Source organism: Nipponia nippon, unplaced genomic scaffold, assembly GCF_047370975.1.
Source record: "Nipponia nippon isolate SJK-2023a ecotype South Korea unplaced genomic scaffold, ASM4737097v1 scaffold_5, whole genome shotgun sequence".
Lineage (NCBI taxonomy): Eukaryota > Metazoa > Chordata > Aves > Pelecaniformes > Threskiornithidae > Nipponia > Nipponia nippon.
The window spans coordinates 88,655,765-88,677,537 of NW_028262369.1; the positions used below are offsets into that span (position 1 = coordinate 88,655,765).

Sequence of the window (21,773 nt, forward strand, 5' to 3'; positions counted from 1 at the left end):
AAAAACTTATTACAGGTATTACTTAGCATAGACAAGGTGAAATAGGAGAAAGATGATGGCTACATTTGTAGTAGAAAAAGACAACACATCATTACTTACCAATTTATTCATACATTCATGAACCTATGCTAATTGCTACAGAGAAAAATGACAGTGACAATGCACTAGCACCAGTAGCCTCAACACTTCATCGAGGTTTGAAAGCTTAAGCAGTTCTGCTTCATTGCTTCTCAAAGAGCAAATTCCTCATACTGTTTCCAAATAACTGTTTATTATCTAAATACAATAAAATAGAAAGCAACTCTGGCTTAAATTTGATGACAAGCAGAAATTAGAAAACTAAATGCCATACAAGTCAGTTATTTGAGTTTGCGTGTTTCGGAACAGTTGTTAATAGCTTTTATTTTTTTCGTTAAAAACAACCGTCATTTTGTTGCAACATCCCATATTTAGTTTCTAAATCGTGCAGAGATTGTCCGCTAATTGAAAAAATCCAGCCTCCTCCTTCTCAAAATAAAAATAAAAATGCAGGAAATACTCACTCTTGCATTCCAGTCAAGAGAGAGCTAGCATATACTAGCACACTTAGAGCTTCAATAATGCCACATAGTACACTAAAAGTAACTCGGTATTTTAAAAAAGCTCAGCTGGAGAAAGAAACAATTCCATAGCAGTTTAGTAGCACCATGCTTGAGCAATTTCTGCAATTAAAGCAATTCTGAGCAGCGCAGAAGAGATGCAGTATCAAATAGAGCTTACAAACAACCCAGGTCATGTGAATTCCTCTAAAAGCTCTGGTGGGAGCAAGACAACAATGTTAATTCTTAAATATAGATTTAATTTTCATATTTCTCATAGCCTGTGAGAACAGCTACAATTAGATGCTAAAATGCTGTGCCCAAGTGTGTAGGAACAGCAATCTAAACGAGGTTACTAGCCTGCTACCCAGTCTATTAAGTAGGAAAATACTGTCAGGTCATTTGGACATTCAGGAGCTTTCCAGTGGGAAAAGCTAGGTGTTATGTGCTTTTGCACATTAATTAAATCAAAGGATTTAGGTCCCTGTTTTATAGAAAAGAAACTTTGGTCAATGCTTATATTACATGCCTCAGATCCACAATCTCTAGTCAATAACTTAACTGGGAATTAATGGTTTGTGGCACCTCTTCAGTTCAAGGCCATGTTGCAAAAACTGTACTCATTTTTCTCTGCATGAGACAGTCAATAAACATTTCTGTCTTCTTTTGTCAACACACAGCTATGTAGGATGAACTGTGTGAAAAACACATGGAAAATACTGTTCTGTGCCAACATTAACTCAGAAAATGTCAGTGTGGTGTGAGCTGTAAAGTAACCTGGCAGAGATTCAAAATGCGTACTTGCAATTAGCTAAACAGTGCTGAACTGGGCAACAAGGAGAAGTGATTTACATAACAAATTAGTGTTTCTCCATTTCTCTCTTTATATGTACAGTAACTGAATTTTCTTTTCACCTGTGGAGGCAACCAACCTTCAGAGTCACCAAGTTAAATCTTCCATTGCCCTTTTACTTCAGCTAGTTTGGTTGGCTTTGTGCCACAGCTATTTACCTTTGGACCCCAGTCCTGAGGAATGAAGTCAGCACCTTTCATTATTCAGAGTTTCAGAGAAATCATATTAGGTCTTAAAAATAGCTCATGGCAATTTTATTTACATATACTAAAAGAGGAATTTTCAGCTTCTCTTAAGAAAAAAGGTTAAAATTTTTCCCTGATAAAGTTTGGTGAGAGGCTTCCCTGGCAATGTAACTCGTATTGTTCCAACACATTAACTACTTGCACTCACTGTGCAGAAAATGTCTTGGTTCTTCTTGCAACAGCCAGGAGTAGAGCAGCATGGACCTTCTGGGAAATGAATGGGACTTGAGAGAACAGGTTCGAATACCCTCATTGACCCTCAAAAGCATCTCAGACTATCCCAGGGACCAGAGAGGACTGCAGCAGCACAGTCACCAGATCACAGCTGCTACACAGTGCTCTTATTTCTGCAATTAAAAGAATATCTCTGACCTGATTATTTAATTCCTTAGAAACTGAGTTCTTCCCTTAGAAAGTGGCAAGTTTTATACTGAGGAAAAAACAATCTGACATAAAAGGACAATCTTGAAACATTTTATGCTCATCAGTGCTGTGTTTCATATTATATTGATAGAATGGAAATAAAGAAAAAACTTGAAGTGTTTACTGATTTAATTATATGTTATCTAAACTGGACACATCAAGTTTAATGTTTTAATGACATTTTCTTAAAATGGTGCTTGCAGACTTGGATTCTCTGACAAGATTGTTTATTGAACAGTAAACAACAGAACTGCATGCTAATCACTTGGCCACTGACTCATAATTTTTCCATGGTAATTAAAATGCTTAGAATCCCACCCACTATGTATAAAATGATAAGGAGTCCTGTCTGACATATTTACATTTGTGACATGCTGCTTCAGAGATGCCACTGCTCAGCCTTGCATTCAAGTTCCAACAATGTTGAGAAATCAGATCTGGGAAGATAACAGTGCAGCCTTCCAGAGGATTTGATCTGGACAGTGTCAGTAGTGACATTTTGTTAACAACTGTCAGCAAGAGAATGCATCGTTACTTAACCAAAAATGTGTTTGACAGGAAATCAAACAGATTTTATATGGTAGCAGATATAAAAAATTTATATCAGCAAGATACCAAATACTGCTAAGTAATGTATTTTGGGCCCCTTTACTTGAAGGTGTGTGGAGGAAGTTTTTTTCTTTGACATAACTTTATTTTTAATGGAGCAGAAGAACTTATATTTGTGCAATCAAACTCTGTGCTGGGTCATCCCTTCAATGCATGTGGTCTGGATATGAGAGCAGTGGGTTTAACAAGTGTATTACTCAGATGAGGGAATCCAGGATATCCTGTTAGGTTTTCATACCACTGATTATGACAGGTGATAGTTGCCATTTCTTAATATTTACTGGAAGCAGTGCTGTGAATTAGCCCTACAAAAAAACCTGGGCATTTCTTTCCAAACACTTTAATCCAATGCTTAGATTTAGGAGGGTTATTTTCTAAAGCATTAAAGCCAATTCTTTTCTCAGTAGCAACGACTGGGATAAAGTTTCTTCCTACTATAGTAAAGTTATATTGCTCTGCTCAGCCCTGGTGAATTTTAAGAAATAGCATTTAACTGTGGTAAATGTGCCTTTTCCCCCAGTACATCTTAAAAAAAAACTTTGAAAAAAAAATCTGCCTTTTGGAAAACTCATGTTTAATGTAAATTTTTGAGATGTCAATTTAAAAAAATCAATAGTATTTTGTATGTGGCATGCAAACTACTCACAAGACTGAGGATCAAGAAAGTTGGGTTCTAGGTCTGCAAATGAATATGTGAACTTGGGCTAATTGCTCAAGCTATGACTTACTGCTGTTTTGGTCCTCAGTGTAACACACATTAAGGAGGAAGTGTGGAGTAGTAATAGATTTTTTTAAAAAAGAGAATATTTATTTCTAAACCATGAAATCCTTATTTACTTTTAAAAATTTCAAGCAGCACTTTGATTTTTTCCACAGTTTGTTGGGCCAAAACCATTTATTTAATAGCGACTGAAGATTTTGCAGGTGGCCTTGTTAATTTCAATAAGCAATTCCCTTTAAGCCTAATTTAAAGTAACTTCTAATTTCAATGCTTTCAAAGGTCCCTAGAGAAACGTTCAAGTAGTGAGAATTTTTAGCTTAGTGCTTCTGCTGCAGGGTTATGTCAAACTAGAATACCCTTCTATTATCCACTGATTGTTCTGGCATGGAGTATGCAGTATGATAAATAATGAAAGGTTCCAATTTTCCACTGCCTCTTCTAGTCTTTTATATCTGTGTAGAAGAAACGTAACAATTTATTATTCTAACTCAGTAGCATTTCACATCCACCTAACAAAGAAACAAGTGACAAAGCCTAAGTCAGTACAGTCAGTGAAGAATGAACCAATTCCAACATTAAAAAAAGAGATGTCCTTCCTCCCTTCTTCCTCAGGATTGATTTCACTCAGATTCAAAGCTGGATCTGTTTGTTATTCTCAGAAACATTATTATTTATTCTATTTATCATTACAGAGTTGCATTCTGCAGAGTCATAATTATCATTAAATTCTGGTGACAGAATATTAATTGTAAGCAAAAAGAAATACATCATAATTTTCCTAATTTGCTAGCATGGGAACAATCTTTCTGCACGTAAACACTGCAAGCATCCATTCAGAGATATTGTTAAACGTTGAATGCTACAAAGCTGCCTTCATAGATGTTTTTCTGAGAATAACTGCTTATTCTAAACCAGAGTCTAGTATGCATTGCATTTCAAACGAGGTAATGCCCCAAATTTTATTTACTATTGGATTTCTGTAGCTTACAAAACCCAAGCTTCCAGTAATAACGTTGTCAGAATGAGCAGTCAAATTACCTGGGTCAGCAACTGTTCTCACAGTGAGACAAATTCTACAGATTAACATACTGACAACATGCATTCTCTTTCACAAAAAAAAAAAAAAATATATATATATATATATATCTATATCTTTGCTTTCGGGAACTAAAAGTTAATTACTTTCCAGAAGATTTCTACTAGGGCAAAAAACAAGTGTCACTTATAATTTATCTGAAGACAGAAAAGGTTGACATAGCTGCTAATCATGAAATTTGACTTGCACTTTCTTACAGAAAATGAAAAATATGGATTTTTTTCCCCTGAGAAGTATTTCTAAAAACAACAGAGAGTATATAGCTTCTGTACCCCATACAGTATATACCGTTGTGACTGAATTCACCATTCAAAATTCAGAATTTATTCAGTGGGATTATTAGGAATTTTTGTTCTCTATTTCTTCAATATCATTCCTTACACTCTACTTGCCATTAGGACTGTGGTTGAGTTGATGTGGCAGCAAAGACTAGAAGAGATCAGAGAAAAAATTTATCTCCTTATTAGATTGGGACATCTTACTTCATAGTCATTCTTTATTAACCTTCTTTTCAAGAGAAATACAGCAAAGATGCACAAATATCTGATTTGTTAAGCCCATTCTCTTTCAGGAAAGGAACTTTAGAATTTCTACATCTGAAAGGGATTTCAGTTTAAATTGAAACTGTGAAGTCTACTGGATCAGTTTTGTATATTTTGCCCCTGACAAACATACAAATATAACACTCATTTCAGGCACACAAATACCCACAGTCCTCAGAGACTGAGGCTGAGATGTTAAAAACCACCTGTGGAATCTCTGCAGGCAAATCCTTTTAAAATTAAATATGTATTTTCCCAAACTTTTCCAAAAGCTCTTCCAAAGCCCAGCTTCCTAACATTCTCTCTGGCTACCTTGATGTTTTCAGTGCAACAGGAAAGATGTTTTAAAGGTATTTTGAAAAAAGAGCTTATGAGAAGTTCAAGAACTTTAAACACTGATATGATATGCCATGGAGCAACCTTAAGAAAACCATTCACCATTATTTCAACCTTCTTTTCCCAATCATTTCTGAATCCAGAGTTGCTAGCTTCTGTTCTGCTACCTGTATCCAATTTTTACCAAACTCAACAGCAAGACAAGCAGTGATTTCAGCAGGATGTGGATCAGCTCATGTATCCGCATATTTAGACTTAGTTCCCAACTCACACTTTCTCCTGGGAAACCTGCAATTGATAACGCTGCTGGGAGGATCAGAGGAAATGTGTGCGTTTGTGTGCGTAGAAAACACTATTCAAAACACTATCCCGTGGAGCTTTAAACGGCTTTAAAACTTTATTTTCTATTGATGTTCAAGAACAAAATGCTTGTTCTTAATTGCTATTATTTACAGCCTTTGAAGCTCAGGTGCAGATGTGAGGCATGTTGGTGTGACCCTTCCCACACCCCCAAATGACTGGCTGGAGGGAAAGTTATAATGCTCAGCCAGCAACTCAGAAACAGCTGTAGCCCAGGCCATAGCTCTATGGAAGTCAGCAATTCCAGAAGCACAGTTATTACCTGTGATCATCAATCTGATCATCAAAACTGCACTGAGTCCTGCTGAAAGCAGCTGAAAATGTTCCATGCTGGAAAATCAGATTATAGTTTTTTTCTTTTTTTTTGAGAGAGAGCTGGATAAAATAATTCATGTTTCCATTAGAACCGTGTCTTTACATCTTTTTTAGGAACTGACATGGTGGACACCTTAGATAGACAACTTCTGAAGTCCAGTGTTTCATTTAAGAGATATTTGTATCCCACGGACACTGAATTTCAAAAGTAGTATTGGTATTAGGAATTTCTAAATTGATGTTATTGTGCTGCCTTTACCATTTAAAGTTTCCTCTTAATCAAATGCATGTATGCAGAGTAGCAAACATGGGAATTTATAGCTGATCTGTTATTTCAGAAAGCATTAAAAGCAAGTAAAGCATTTAGGCTTAAAACAAGGAATGTAAAATTCACCAAACCACTCCCCATGGTCATGGAAAAAAGGACAACTTTCAAAAAGGACATTTCAGTCAAGATACCTTGCCTACCAATGGTAAGACAGTATATTGTCTACACAGGACACAACGCGACTTGAAACAAACTACTTGAGAATTCCTGTGCTCTTTGGGAGGCAGCCAAAAATAAATCTGTGCTGTTTGTTGCACCATTATGGAAAACTGGGAATAGAGTGGGCTAGGTCTGAATTCACAGTTTCAGCATTTACTTCCAGTCCCCACAAGGCAAAAACTCATTTCACCTGACTTATGTGCAAGGGTTAAAGGAACAGTACAAGCTTCTGATACTATGCCTGCACACAGAGGGGAATGACCACAGAATCCCAAAGCACTCTTTTGTTTCCAGTGAAAAGGAAGTAATCAAAATCACCATCACTTACTCTCTGTTGGCAGCACAGGGGGAAGTGTGGTCTTAGGCTTCTTGGTCTTCTTCTCGGTAGGCTTTGAGGTCTTTGTGGATGAGGCATCTGCAATCAAAACAAATAATAAAATACAAATCCTATTTAAAAATCAATAATGAAAAAGCTGCCTATTAACATCGGTTTGTTTTGGATCTTTCTGCAAAGTTAGAGGAAATTGCTGTCCTTCTGGTTTTTAAGAAAGATCTTCTGCACAGACGTGCTAGAGAATGTCATGTTCTAAAAGGAAGAGCGAGAAGCTCTCTGTGAAAGCAGCTGCACTGAGAACCTGAGAAAGCAACTAGACAAGAGGCACCATCTGAGTTGACAGGTCTATTTTAACTGAATAGAACAAAGTACAATGTGCACAAAGCTGCTTTAGGCAGTGCATGGAAGAGAGAAACAAAGGTATATTTGAAGCATCAGTTCGTCCAAAAGAATCTCTTGCCATGTCATTCTTCTATTCCATTGTCTATGTGATCTATATAGATAAACACATTTTGAAAAGTAGTATTTCCTCTGTATGTTTAAATCTTTCCAAGAAGATATTATTACACATTAGTTCATTCCTAAAAAAAAATGGCAAAAGGGCCACCGCAGGACTCAAGTTGGATGGATTTCATTATTCTCAAGATTGCACAGCTCATATCCAGCAACTACTCAGCACTGCAGGCTCCACCGACAGCTGAGAGTCAATACAAGCTCTCTTCCGTGTGCATCCCATATCATATAGACACATAGAACTCGAAGGTGCAACCTTTTTTCAGCAAGGTTATCCCAGGTCGAGCTCGTCATATAATGCAAATCGTAACGAGCTCCAAGTGTTAGATTGTTCGATCCTGACATTTGTCTTCGGAGGAAAGATCCCAAATCTGGATTATGATCTCAGCAACAGCTGTATCAATTTATAGCTTTCAAATATTCAGCTTTCAGAGGATTTGTGCATGAGATAGCTGTTTGAAATTTAGTTACCAGAGAAAAGATAACATAAATGTTACAGAACCACCTATTTCAGTCACCTACTTCTAGGTGCCAGAGCATGAAAGTTGGTCTCTCTAAGTTTCCTAAAAAGTTAACAGGGGAAGACAGAATCTCCTAGAAAACAATTCAGAGCAAAAGGCTGTGCTAGATCTGAGTTCAGACACTCAGATTCTATAGATTTGTCCCTGAGCTAATTTGACAACTGAAGTAAAATACTCCTCCAATCTGATTTGAGTCCATGGGGCCAGAAGGAATATAATGATATTTATGGTTACTTTTTGAGTCTAAAAATCAGCATCTGGTATGCTGACAGCAGACTAAGTAAAAGGGAGCAATTTTAATTGTTGTTTTAGATCACAGTTTTAATTTAAAAATAACAGCCATCCCCTCTGCCAGTCACAGACACGGGATATCAAATGGCGTCTCTCCTAAATAGCTACAGTTTGCCATAGTGCCATTCCTCAAAAACCTCTTCTCAGCCACACAAAGCAGCATGCCAGTAGGGAATGGAAAAGACAGATGAAGCAGCCAGTATTAAGGTAAGGAATGTGGTCATTCTGGTGTCCAATCTTACATGAGCAGATAGCTCCTAACACCATGGGTGCCACTACCAGGGTGAGCCAGCCAGATGATGTAATGCCAGTCACGTCATCATGCAATGAGTATATCATGAGCTGACAGTCTCCCATGATCAAGACTTTGCAAGCCAAAGTCTACCTCCAGCCTCCTAGAACATGCATCGCCCAGCAGGAAACTGGAAGTGGGAAATATGCTAAGGGACACTTCAGGAAGAAAAGCAACTACTTGATCAGAAGACAAAGTCAAAGGAAAAAACACATAGGTGACCAAGACATTTAAAAGATGCTAGGGAGGCTCTGGAGAACTACTGTGTGCTAAGTACTTAATGACCTGATCCTTTAACCCTCTGCATCTGTGGTAGTTAAGGTGTTACAGGGTACTAGATTTTGCTTAAAGCCTCTTCTTCATAGTCGTCTTTGAACTTCAGTGCTGGTAAAATCTATTACTTTAAATTACAGAAATATAAACAATAGCTTATCAAATATCTAAGCCAGCCTACATTGTGACTATAGTATCATGGAGGGTCCCATTACATTAATTGTAATTATATGTATAATTAATTCCTTTTCCAGCTACATGAAGACTGACCCTTACTGATGGAGTTACAGGATCATGTTCTTACCTTGGGTCATGCTACATTAGGAAAACAAATAATAGTTTTTCCTACACCTCCTGCCCCAAATACCACATCTGCAACACAGTTGTGAAGGCTTAGTACCCAAGATCTATGTTATTGGGCTTGTTGTTTAGTTTTGTGTTCTTTTTAGTTATAATGGAAACTATCAGAGTATTCAAGGATGAGCTCACTAGAAGGTGAGCCGATAAGAAGCACATTTGGTTACTTAAAGTCTCTTGAGTAACTTAAAGTCCATGGCAGTTTTAAAAGTCTGTGCTCTCAACCTCATGACAAAATATTTGCCCAAGGCCAAGACTACTTGGCAAGAGTACAGTGCCACCAGCATGACTGAGGCTGAAAACGGGTACCTCAGTCAGCAAATTGTCCATGTTCTAAGACTATGGCATACAAGAGTGGCTGAGCTGCTAATTTGTTTATTTTTACTCACTTCCACTAGAAAAAACAAAATGACAAAATGTCATTGAAGTATGTATTGACCAAAAAGCGCAGGAGGGAAGGGGGCAGAGTTCTTTTTTGTGTATGTGGTTCATAAAGGCTGGTATTGAGAAATAAAGGGGGGAAGGAGAAAGTTCTAAGGAAGGGTTTTCCCATATCCAGCAAAGTACTTACCTTCTACCAGCACTTTGCAAGCACATTCAGCTTTTCCTGCTGCATTCTCAGCTATGCATTTGTATTCGCCCCCATCTTCAGGCATGGCCTTCTCAATGGTAAGTGAACACAGTGTCCCTAATGCAAAGGAAGGAGAGACCAAATGGATGTTATGTTGCAGTTCACAAAAACCTTAGTGCTATTAAGAAACAGAATGCATCGAATGATCCAATCCTGTACAACAGGTGATCTTCACTGCTAGAAAAAGATGTTTTGTCCTTAAAAATTCAACATCAGAATTGGAACCCTATTAATGCTAAATAAAATAAAAACACATTGATAGATAAATTGAATCTTATTGCTGTTCCCTAGGATACTCAAAGCTGTCCCTGCAGCCCTGAAGTGGTTAATGGATTAGGGTAAAGTAGACCCAGAGCAGAATTTCTGCTGCTGTTCTTTGTCTTACAGCAGGGCTAAGAAGTCCTCACTCTGATGATCTTTTTCTAAAAGTGCTAGTAGCGTAGTACTGTAAATAAGAGGGTTTCTGTCAAGTGGCCATCTGCAATATTTTGATTCAGCCTTATCTCTATCACTCCCATGAGCATCCACGTGCGAAAGTAGAACTTCAGCTTAGTGCTCAAGTTTAAAAATGACACTGAGAGCCATTTTCTCTTTGCTTTAATTACTCAGAGAACAAGTGTCTGATATTGTAAAACATCTGTTAGGAAGTCCAATATATCAGCGGCAATCAAATTTGTCACTGCAACAAATCCATTTCTTATCAAACAATAAAGCAAAATTTGACTTCATTGAGTTTGCAGAAACAGGATGCGACATAAGCTCTGTAGTTACCAAGGGAAGCTTGGTATGACCCAAGGGAAATACATTTCCTCTTAAAAAATAAAACTCTGTGAACCAAAGCATAAGCTGTTCCCAGTAGCTGGGGGATGAGGAAGGAGAACTGTGGTTTACCTAATCCCTTACACTCACTTGCATTGCTTGGAACAACGAAGTACTTTGCTCCCCGGGGAGAATCTGAATTAAAACACTCCAGACTGTCCCCATCCAAATATCCCTCATTAAGTGAGGGTGAAGTGTGGGCTTACTTTCTCCTTCCTCACTGCAAAGCCTGGCCTGTCCCCTAAACACAGCCTGAGACATTGTGCACTTCCACCCATTGCCGGTAGCTTGTCCAGAATGCCTCTACCCTCCACTTATTTCAGCCGTAGTAATACCTTCTCCCCCTCCTCCATTTACCTTTCTCACAGTCTCTCCTAATTAATGGCAAGATTGGATAGATGATCTTTTTTAGAAATTTCCCCTGTGTCCTGAGACGTAAGGAAATTTCCCAGCATCTCTTGCTATTCGCCACTTTTCTCTCTATGTTAACTGGAGGCTGCCTTCTGCCTTCCAGAGTGCCTGATCCCAGGCTCCCCATGAAATACATCCCTTGTGATGTGGGAGATGGCACAGGTGACACTGGTCCTTGAAAAGGACCTCGAAAGGTCCTTGAAAAGAATACCCCTCTATCAGAAGAACTTTGAGAGTTTACTGGCTCCCCTTGGAGACTACACCTCAGTTCTGACATGGCAATTACGCTTTTGGCATTCAGATTTTCCCTCATTGTAAAGCTGGATGTTATTATTCAACACAAATAGTATAAAAAACACTCAAATGGTTCCCAACAAATTTGGTTTGCCAGATACACACAAGGGTTAGAAGAAAATAAATTTTTCCCACCTCCTCATCCTCCACAAAATCAAGAAGCTCTAAATAATGACAATTTTCCCCCTGAGAAACAATGTGAAAACTGTCTCAGAAGAGATCTGACCCCTCAGTCACATGTGCTGTGCTCAGCCAACCACAGGGTGAAAAGAAAAGCCATGTGCCTTCCCTGAGGCAACTCATCTCCATGAGTCAGGCTGAGCCAAAAATGTCAGGAGCTGCAGTTCCATTCCAAATGGAGGAGGGACACTAGAAAAGTATTCTTGCAGGCATCTGGCAAATATAAATTCACATGCCTCTGCTGTTTAAAGGGACAACTGGAGAGCAAGCCAAAGACAACTTCTAGTCTAAGAATTTTTATAAAACTATATAACACGATTAGAAAAGATTACACATTAGAACCTAAAAATGCTATTGCAAAAGAACATAAACTGTGGAACAAAGACACATATATATGAAGGAGATCTCTGGCCACCTTACTACAGGGGAGGAGTCTGGCTTGTAAGGATTACTGGATTGTTAACAGACTGGAACGAAGCAGCATTTACTTTAGTTTTTGCTGGAGTTTTCTACCTGCTCAAAAGCCCTTCCTCACCTGCATGCTGATCAGCTCATTGAAGACTAATGTGACATAGGGTCATGCCTCACCACTCACACTGTTGCAGTGTTGTCCATACAGCGTACTGCAGCATTATAAGCTAACACCTTCGGAGAAACACTTCCTTATGCAGCATATACAAACAGAAACATCTCACCCGAACAATAAGTCATTCCCCACACTTATACTAAAGTCTAGAAGCAAATCCTAGGGTTTTCTCATGACGATCCTCAACTTGCCATGTGCATTCAGTGGTCTGTTAGTTTTGCTTTTAGAATCTAGGCCTGGCCGGGCTGCATGGCAGGGGTCTGGTTGAAGCTGCATTTGGCTTGTTCCACTGGAAGCAGAGTCCTCATGAAATAATGTCAGTCTTACTCATTCCAAAAGAGTATTTATATGTGCTGAGTTTTAATGAAGTTATTTTGTGAGAAGGAGGATGAAGGAAATCTGTTTTTTCAAGGGCTGCATCCTTTTTCTCCTGACTTCCACGCCCCTGCAGCAATAATCTGTACCCTGTTTCCCTCCACTTCTCCATACTCCCCAGTAACTACACTGGAACAGCCCATACAAAGTACATGAGGATTGCTGGGCTTGTTGCTATCACCAGATGCAATGGTGGTATTCTCCCCTCAGTGGAGGGGTGAAGGGGAAAGGAGATAATTTGGGTCATTCTCCTTTATTTAACCACTAGTTTTCATGAAACCATGGACTACTAGGACTTAGTGTGAAACTGGCCAATGGTTCAAAAAAGTATTAGCCAGGCTGGGTCAGGAGTGTAAGGGAAGGCTGAGGGAGCACATGGCTGTAGAAACCTCATTTTCTTAGACAACCAGGAAAAAAAAAACCAAACAAACAGGCAAAACTTGATGAGATTTCATAAGGACAGGAAACTCCCCTATAGGCCTATGTTCTGTGATCTAGAGCTACAGTCAATTCCCGGGGCTAGAAGGCCAAATGTCTTTCAAAGAAGTATTTGGTATTTCCTCTGCAAAAACCCTTCATGACCTGAAACAAGCTTATTTTCTCATAACTGCAAGAAAGCCCAGACTGGTAACTCCAGTTGGGTATTCTGAATCCTGGCACTTCACAAATCCCAGTCAACTAAAAGAATTTGCTATAAGTTTTGTTCCCCCATTCCTCTACTTTTTTTTAGGAACCAGCCCACAGACAGTCTTTAAAACACAGTCAACAAAGGGCAGGATTGGAGTAAACGTGAATACTGGGATCTTCCACTTAGACATCGGAACTGGTGTAGCTCTAGAAAAGACCTTAACAGCCACAGAAGGTGACAGTGTACTGGAGGCTCTGGTTTAGATACACAAAGCCTTTCCCTTGCAGTCTGAGCTATTAAAGGATTTTCTGACTTACTCAAAAATAGCGCAAGCCAGTTTAAAATATCTCTAGGCTTCTGCATTCTTTCCGTGAAACTGCACAGAAAGTCAAGTTCAGGTATAAAACAAATATACAAACCAACAAAAACCAGCTCCTGAGTCTAAATCCCTGCACTGGCATCTAGCTGGCCAACCTCCTGACTCCTATCCGTGATGCAGACTGAAGTTTATGTCTTTCTCATTTGTATCCCATGGGACAAAGAAGTACTACGGAGTATTTAAGCAATATTAATAAATACTAGGCCATGAGAAATTGTGCCTAGGAGTCATAACAAATCTGTTACGAAACTCGTTGTCCCACTGGTGTTAATTTTCTAATAAACCACAAACTGGCTGGGAAACTGCAAATATGTGCTAATGTCACAGTTGTGTTTAAAAATGGTAAGTGGGTTCACCTGGAAAGTATTGACTGCAGTTACAATGACAACAGGCAAAGTATTAAAAAAAACTCACATGAGTTTCAAAGAAGAAAAAAATGTCAAATTTAATTGTTGCTAATTGAGAGAGTTTTAAGGAAAACAGTGTAAGAAACCTACTTTCATTATTCATGAGATTACACATTTAACTGGCAAATGTATCTGTGTAAAGGTCATTTTCTTAGTCTGCACTGAAATATTTGTGTTATCTCACATTATTCTGCTTGCCATTAATGCTATATTACTATATTAATGACATTCATGTTAGGAAGAGTTAGAGCTGCCAAACTAAAGATCTCGTGAAGAAGCTGACAGTCGGAAATCATCACTTGGGATGTTTCTGGTGGATTTCCTCTGTGATCAGGCTAGGAGCAAAGTTATTAAATATTTTAATCTGTGATGTAGAAGTATTCATAAATTAATGTTGATAAACTTACAGATGATAGAAAGAATGTTGGAAAGGGAAAAGACAAGAGAGAGAGAGAACAGTGCTCATCAACAATCTCATTTACTTGTTGAGTCCTATTCACTCAAAGAAAATGGGACTTAAGATAGTGAAATGACAAGCATCCATGGATAGCAAGGAATGCTCTATTTTCAGAAGGTTTAAAGGTTTAATACAGAAGTAACAAGCATGAGCTCCACTGTTGTGAGGTAGAAAGAGGACCAACGACCTCCAGGAAGCACAGCAATAGGAAGGTGACCTCCATCTCACTGATGCTGATACCGACATATGGTTCTGCTGCTTATTTTCTAAATAGGATAATAAACCAACAAACAGCAACTGAAGAGAAGGTATTCAAAAGAAAAACAAAACAAAACAACCCCAAGTCTCCAAGGGCTGGATAAAGTGCATTATGGAGAGAAAGCTAGTAAGAGCTTGACTTGTCAAGTTTCGAAAAAAAGAGAGAGAGAAGTATCTTGATTACAGAGTCAAAGCCATTCTGTCAAGTACAAATAGGCGCTTTAGCTTAGCAGGGAAAGGAAACAAGTGTATGGAAGAAGAAACCAGGTAAATTCAAATTAGAAATAAGACATTGCTTTGTTTCTTTATTTAAAAACAAAACACTTATAAGAATAATTAGACATTGCAATAAATCACCAGTGATTATAGCAAATGTCTCTCTTTTGCTACATTTAAACCTACACTACATGCATTTCTGGAAGAAGGAAGATTCAGATAAAAATGGCAGTACAGAGGGAAATTTTGTGGCATATGACAAACATGGAGTTGTGTCAGAACTGATGCTCAGACGATCTCCCTAGCCTTAAGCTCTCTGAACAAGCTTTTTTTTGAGCTGCAGAATCTATCTGCTTTCAGCAGTACATAGAGTTGTGTTAATTACACACCAAACTCTTGCTCAAAGTTAATTAAAAAGAAATCAAAAAAAGTCATAGCAGATCTAGTTAGACTGACAGACACAGACTTGCACAACTGATAGGAAGATTTAGGATTTATGTTAAGTCACAAGAAAGTTGTTAAGGCATTACTGCTAACAAGATTACCAACTCTTTGTGCTGCCAAGACACTCAGGAAGAAAAAAATGCTGTCTTACACAAAGCAATACAAACTCTGGGCATTTTCTAAGCTACATCATCACTGCTACCTGAACCTATATTAAGTAGTTCCTCTTCAATCTATATAGTCACATGGTACTAAATCTAGCCAAAAAAAAAAGCCAAGCAAGCTGATTTAAAAAAATGGCAAGTTTGCCAGTTTTGACTTATATTCACCGTGCACTGCAATTCTGCAGTCTCGTAAAGGTTGCCAGCTTCCAAACCCCTTTCACTGTTGTGTTCTAGAACAGCTTTTGTAACCATGCAAAAATTTTCTGTCTGGATTTTCTATCCAAGAGTGAGTCACATAGCGGGACACAAGCGCAGGGCACTGTTGTGCCAAGTACTATACAAATGTAAAACAAAATGGTTCCTGCTCTAAAGAGTTCACCGTGTGAGGAAGCTTCTTCTACTCAGTCCTTATATGTCTAACTCCACTGTAATGTCTGCTAGAGCCTTCTTAAAAACTTTTCCAGACAAAAAGCCCCCCATAACTTCAAACAAAGAACTCTCTCATATGAAAATCAACCACCTCTAAACCATACACCGTCTAACTTGCCCCTATAAATGCGTAACGCTCTAATTTATGAGTATCCTCTTTTGTTTGTTTGTTACAGTTACCATTTATTTTGAGATTTCACAGGCAAAAACCACATTAATATCTGTCCCAGGAATGTAGATAACCGCACTCTGACAAGTGTTTAAAAGAAGAAAAATATAAAATCAAACTATTAATAAACTTCTACCAGGTCAGACACGTTCGTAAAAGAAAAACGGTGTAAGAGCTCACTTTGTCATAAAACTGATACTTTAAACAACAAATCACTCATGCCAGTCAACTGACAGAATACTGTTTGGGCAATTATTAAAAGAAACAGAGAAACAAGTACTGATATTCACGATTTGAAAGGGAAACAAAACAGTATTAATAGTTGAAATGTAAAATGGAAGGAATTAGATTGATCTTAGATATGTTGTGATTGTGACATTCAGTATAGTGCTGCCCAGATTCTGACTTCTAATTGCTAATGTAAACTTAACCCTGGAATAACAGAATACATTGCAAGCCCTAGATTAAGTACTAGAATACAGCACAAATACTGCATAAATATGCCTGAAGAGGAAGGTCTTTTTTGGAGCAGGATTTAATTTTTCCTTTGCCAAAGACCTTACCAATCAGTGATTATTCTGATCCTGGTGTTTGAATTCAGGCTTCTCTGATGGCCCAGAAGTGGGGCTAACATCCCCCCTTCTCTTGCACGCTAATGGCTAAACTGCCTTGGACAGACAATGTAGTGTCAGCCTCTCCAAATACAGAGGAGACGTGTGAATAGAGCTGTTTCTAACAGGTAAAGGGCCTCACTATCGGCTAGGACAAATATGCCATGGAAAGTTACTTTCAGTGAGTGACTACATAAAGGGACTAGTTAGTTTGCCTGTCCTGTGAACTTGTTACACACAAGTATACTTTTCAGTCTGACCTTCCTGGCCAAATATGCCACTTGTTTTATCTGGTGGGCATGATCCTGAAACCAGATTTTATTTATTTATCTTCAGAATATATTTGGCACCAGGAGATCAGCAAACTGCTATGTCTTTTTGCTTTCTGGCAATGACAGAGAGGGTTAATTTAATTTCCAAAAGACAAATACATGGCATTCTGCACGTTCATGTGTTACATTGAACAGTTTGTGGGCCAGTGGCCCATACTAAGATGGGCTTGTAGTATGATAAGAAGCAGATAGACATGTCTCACTCTAGACAGAGGATTTTGCACTATCCAACTCACTAAGAACAAGTAAGTTATTCTTCTGTGAGATACCTCTGGAGGATTTTCCATAAGTGAGAAACAGTGGTCACCACCAAACATGACAGCAGCATAAAACCAGTTGGTGAAATGGCTAAGAATAGACCCAGTTTATCTACTTCCATAGTGGATTTTGTTGCTGAACACAAGAGGAGCAAGGTCATACTGAAGAAATAAAAAATGGCTTTGCAAGATCTAAGCCCATTAATGTGAGCTCGGTCTATTTGCTCTGAATTCCTCTCCTTCCCCACAGACTCAACCTTCTTTCAGCTGAGGACGACTCTAGGGGATTATCTCCAGAGCCCATTAAATGCTGCTCCAAGGTTGGCCAAAGGCACTGCTGCTGAAGGACATGACACCTGCAGGCGTGATGAAGCTGCCTTTTCAGCATTTGGGGCAAAAGATGGCATTGGGCGGCTGAGTACTGCAGCAAGTTTTATTGTTGCTCTCTATGTTTAAAGCTGCTCCAAACACTTTCTGTGAGACTAATCCATACAGTTTTTCTATCCTGAATTTGTTATTTTTCAGTTCTAGTCTGCAGCTCTAATTATTCCTTCTCCTCCCTTGGTTCCTTCAACTATTTATGTGTTCCTAATTAGAGGAAAAGAGAAAATTCAATCTCCAAGAAAACTGGAACTTACTTAAAGTGCGTATCATGCATACCTGTTTAATTACTTAACAGTTGGCATGAAAGCATCTCACAGTGGGAAAGCAGCGACACATTGTTCTCCAAGTGCCAAAGCTAGCAGGTGTTGTCAGGAAAAGCCTAAATTGACCATCACGCAATGCATCCCCCTCAGTGTACCAGAGGGTATGTAATAAGGTTAAAAAAAAATAGTTCTAATCATCATTCCATTTCTTTCCATTAAAGGAGAAAACTGTAGCATTTACTTCCCTGTGTAATATTTCTTTCTAAGATCCTCTGCAAATACGTGCAAAAGAAAGCATAACTTTGAAGTACCGATAATACTGACTACCTAAGCATGATACTAGTGCAATAATGCAGGTACAACTCAAACGTAAGGACAGTTTCTTCACTCCCTGCAAGAAGTTGTCCTGAAACAGTGGATTCCTTATCCAGCGGTGACCTTTGTTCCTCACCTCAATGGAAAGCACTGCTAAGGTGTGACATCCTGACAAAATGCCAGCTCTGGGGTGTTTTGACCAAGAGTGTCACCTAGCCCAGTCAAACTGGATGGGATAAGTCACATGCCCTGCTCAGGCAGGTGGTAGAACTTTTCTGTACATGAGGATCACTTCACTGTAAACACAACTACACTGGATTTTCATCTCTACAGTAGCATTTTATAAAGTGAATATGAGTTGGGGGATTGTAACAGTCAATTACTCAGATTATTTCAGTCAAGAAAATAGGTTTCTGCAGCACCACAACACTAATGCTTTGGGACTTTAGGAGGCTCCATCATAGCTCAGAAGCTTTGATACAGAGATGCTGTCTATCTGATGTACTTTGATAGGAGGCATGAAACTTTGAGATGTATAACTTCTTTTCACCCTGAGCAACTCCAGGAAAACCCTTGAAATCTTGCTTCCGTGTAAGGCTGATTAAATTGCAGTCTCCCACCTTCCTGATCCTGTCAGTCCTTTTTACAAGGATGGCATTTCCACTGGTCAAATTTGTCGCATGTATACGACAGTTATCCCTATTCTATACAGTCCCCTCTGGTGAAAATCATCATGTACTCATAAAATTTTTATGCTACTTCAGACACATGCCAGACACAATGCACCTGCTACCATTTCCCTCTCTCCATCCACTTACTTTGGTATCCCCTTAATGTAGTACTTGGGTACCTTTTTTCCCCTCACCTTATCTGAAGACAATGTTGTTTCTGACTGCATCCACTTTAAAGGAATACTCATGTTTCAGTGCTGGGAACACTGCACAAGGATTCACTCGTGGTGAACCATTGTGCGTATTCATTTGGTTCTGATTTAATAACACTGAAAATAGTCTGGACTAAATGAAGAAAGATTCACAGTTAAGAGTGCAGACCCCTGTGTCAAGCTATAATTCTTACTGTGAACATGAACTTTTTTACTACAATGTGCAGGACAGTGGCATTCTCCATATAATTCTCTCAGTGTTTTATGAAACAAATATGAAGTAAAGAAGTTTCTTTGTATTATCAGTTATCCTCCCTATTTTTGTCCCAAGGCAAAGATATTTTGTCTAGATATAATAGTAACTTTCATACAACACCAGTCTAGTAGGGTTTGATTATCCAGAGTGTGGGATGTAAAGAAATCACTCAATTTGACAACAGTAAGTGTTCTCTCTGAGGACTTTTACCAAACTCTGTACTGTTTTGAAATGAGTTACAAGTCATCAGGCCAGTGGGGTTCAAATATTTCAGTATCTGTAAAGGCAACAGAAGCATCTGTGGTGAGGCATTAAATACACTGGAAATAAATTTTCAACTCTGATCTTAACTATGGAACTTGAAGTTGTAGTTATTTCTTTCTATAACACAACCCCTCTTTGCTTCTGTGTTTCTTATTGCAATAAAAAGCCTGAAATATTAAACATACAGAAGAATTAAATTAGAGTTTGTAAACCAGCAATAATATTATTCTGTTTTCAATGTTCTAAATCCTTAAAGTTCAGCTTAAACAAACGTCATGTACCAGCTCCTTAAACAGCATTAGCAATGTAAACAGCATTTAAAAATACAAGAAGTTCAACTTTATAAAAATTACATCTGCAGGCTATTAAAGGAGAATCTGCAAGAAATGTCAAACAATACTGCTCCTTGTGTACTCCCCTGAAATAACAAGAAAGTTGCATCTGGAAACACTTACTGGCACAGGACTTAAATAAAGTATTGCATTACCTTTAATGAACTAAATATTATTAATCAAGAGCCGGATATAACAGAGTGCCATCCAGCTGGCTTGTAATGCAATTAATTTACCTTCTTGGGAGATGACAATGGACTTTGATGATTTGATGGCTTTGCTGTCTAGAGTCCAGGTGACAGCTGCAGGGGGATCAGAGGAAATCCGACATTGTAAGACCAATTTTTCACCATCTACTACTTGAGCATCCTGAAGCTTCTCTGTAAAGGAGGGTGCTGTTCCTTTGCTTGCTGGTGGTTTGCTTGCGGTTGCCTTGTTTTCAGCTTTTTTCCCAATTATTCCGCCATCCACCACTGCACACCCATGTTCACAGTTTCTGTCATTCTTCTCTTCTTTTTTCACTGCTGGTTTGGCAACAGGGGCTTGAGAATTGGGGGTCGCATTCTGGGCTTCAGAATTGGTGCGGGCATTTGGTGCTGGGGTGCTAGCACTACCATTCTCCGCAGGTGGCTTTTTCTTTGAGCCCAGCACAGATCTGAAATCTGTAATGGCTGGTTTAGGAGGTGGCACCTTCTCTGGCAATGGGGTTTTTGGGGTGCCTTTCTTGGCCAGCACAGAGCGGAAGTCCACCTGCTGAGGAGCATGAACTTTCCTTTCCTCCTCTGACAAGGTCTTGGGTTTGACCTGCCGCTGCAGGTTTGCTCGGAAGTCCATTTGCTCGGCTGGGATTTCTTTCAGTTCCTCCTCAGAAAAACTTTTGGTGCTGACTTTCTTGCCTAAAATGTCACGGAAATCAAGTTGCTCAGCTTCCTGCTGCCTCAGGCTCTCCTCTGTGTGTTCCCGAGTTTCCACTCGCCTCTTCAGCACGCCTCGGACGTCTTCCTGCTCTTCCTCAGCTGCTCTGGTTTCACTGCTGTTCTTTTTGAAGCCACTTGTTCTACCAAATGTTAGTTTACCATGATCTCCACCATCTCTTTGCTCTCCAGAGCTGGCTGATTCCCTCCCACTACGATCCGAAAAAGAAAAGAAAGAAAGAGCCAGGAAAGGGGCTGGTTTAAAAATGTCAGGGAACAATCTCAGAGCAGGAACAAAATGTGTTTATAGAAGGGGAGGTTGATTAGAGGAGCACACTCCATTAGTTTATTGCATCAATGATGACTTCAGGAGCCATATAAGGGCACAAACAAAAAAGATCTTCTCTACTCTGGCTTGGTACAACGTGCTTAGCCTGTATGATGAAAACAATTTGTTGGGTCACATTTGGGGATTAGGTTGAACAGCAGCCAACCTGGGTCTGTAAGGGCAGGGAATTAACGGAGCAAAAAATAGAACCCACCCATGCAAGTCCCTGGGAAAAATACTCACTCTCTGAGCATTTCTGCTCTGGAAGCTGAACTCTCCCGCAGCATCAGAGACACCTGGCAGCTGCATTCTCCAACTTGGTTCCTGAAATATTTACGTGAAATCAGAAAAGCAGAGGTTTCTCCCTCCAAAACTGTAACTTGCCTGAGCTAAGTGATAGTGTGTTGCACTAAAGTAGCTCAAAACCAGTGTGGCATCCTCCTTTCCTATGCCCAACATTGTGGTGGTTGACTGAGTGGATTTGGTCCCCTTATATTTGGAGCCAAGCTATCTCAAATAGCTTTTACTGATCTGTTGCTGTCTACACTGGGAACAACACACTCCCTGAAGAAAAATCAAAGCAATTTACAGAATGAAACAGCTGCAAACAAACAAGCTAAAGGAAAACAAATACAAAAGCT

General features: G+C 39.1%; 1 protein-coding gene across 3 annotated transcripts in view; it reads right to left on the reverse strand.

Moving 5' to 3' along the window:
* The window catches only part of MYLK (myosin light chain kinase), a 219,619-nt gene that overhangs the window by 54,021 nt on the left and 143,825 nt on the right, over positions 1-21,773 (reverse strand). For all 3 annotated transcript variants that reach the window (XM_087731529.1, XM_087731530.1, XM_087731528.1), the window contains 4 exons: positions 21,376-21,456; positions 20,127-21,016; positions 9,718-9,834; positions 6,894-6,980 (listed from right to left, as the gene is read on the reverse strand). In XM_087731529.1, the coding sequence (XP_087587655.1) occupies positions 6,894-6,980; positions 9,718-9,834; positions 20,127-21,016; positions 21,376-21,456 (1,175 nt within the window). The remainder of the gene's footprint in view (positions 1-6,893; positions 6,981-9,717; positions 9,835-20,126; positions 21,017-21,375; positions 21,457-21,773) is intronic.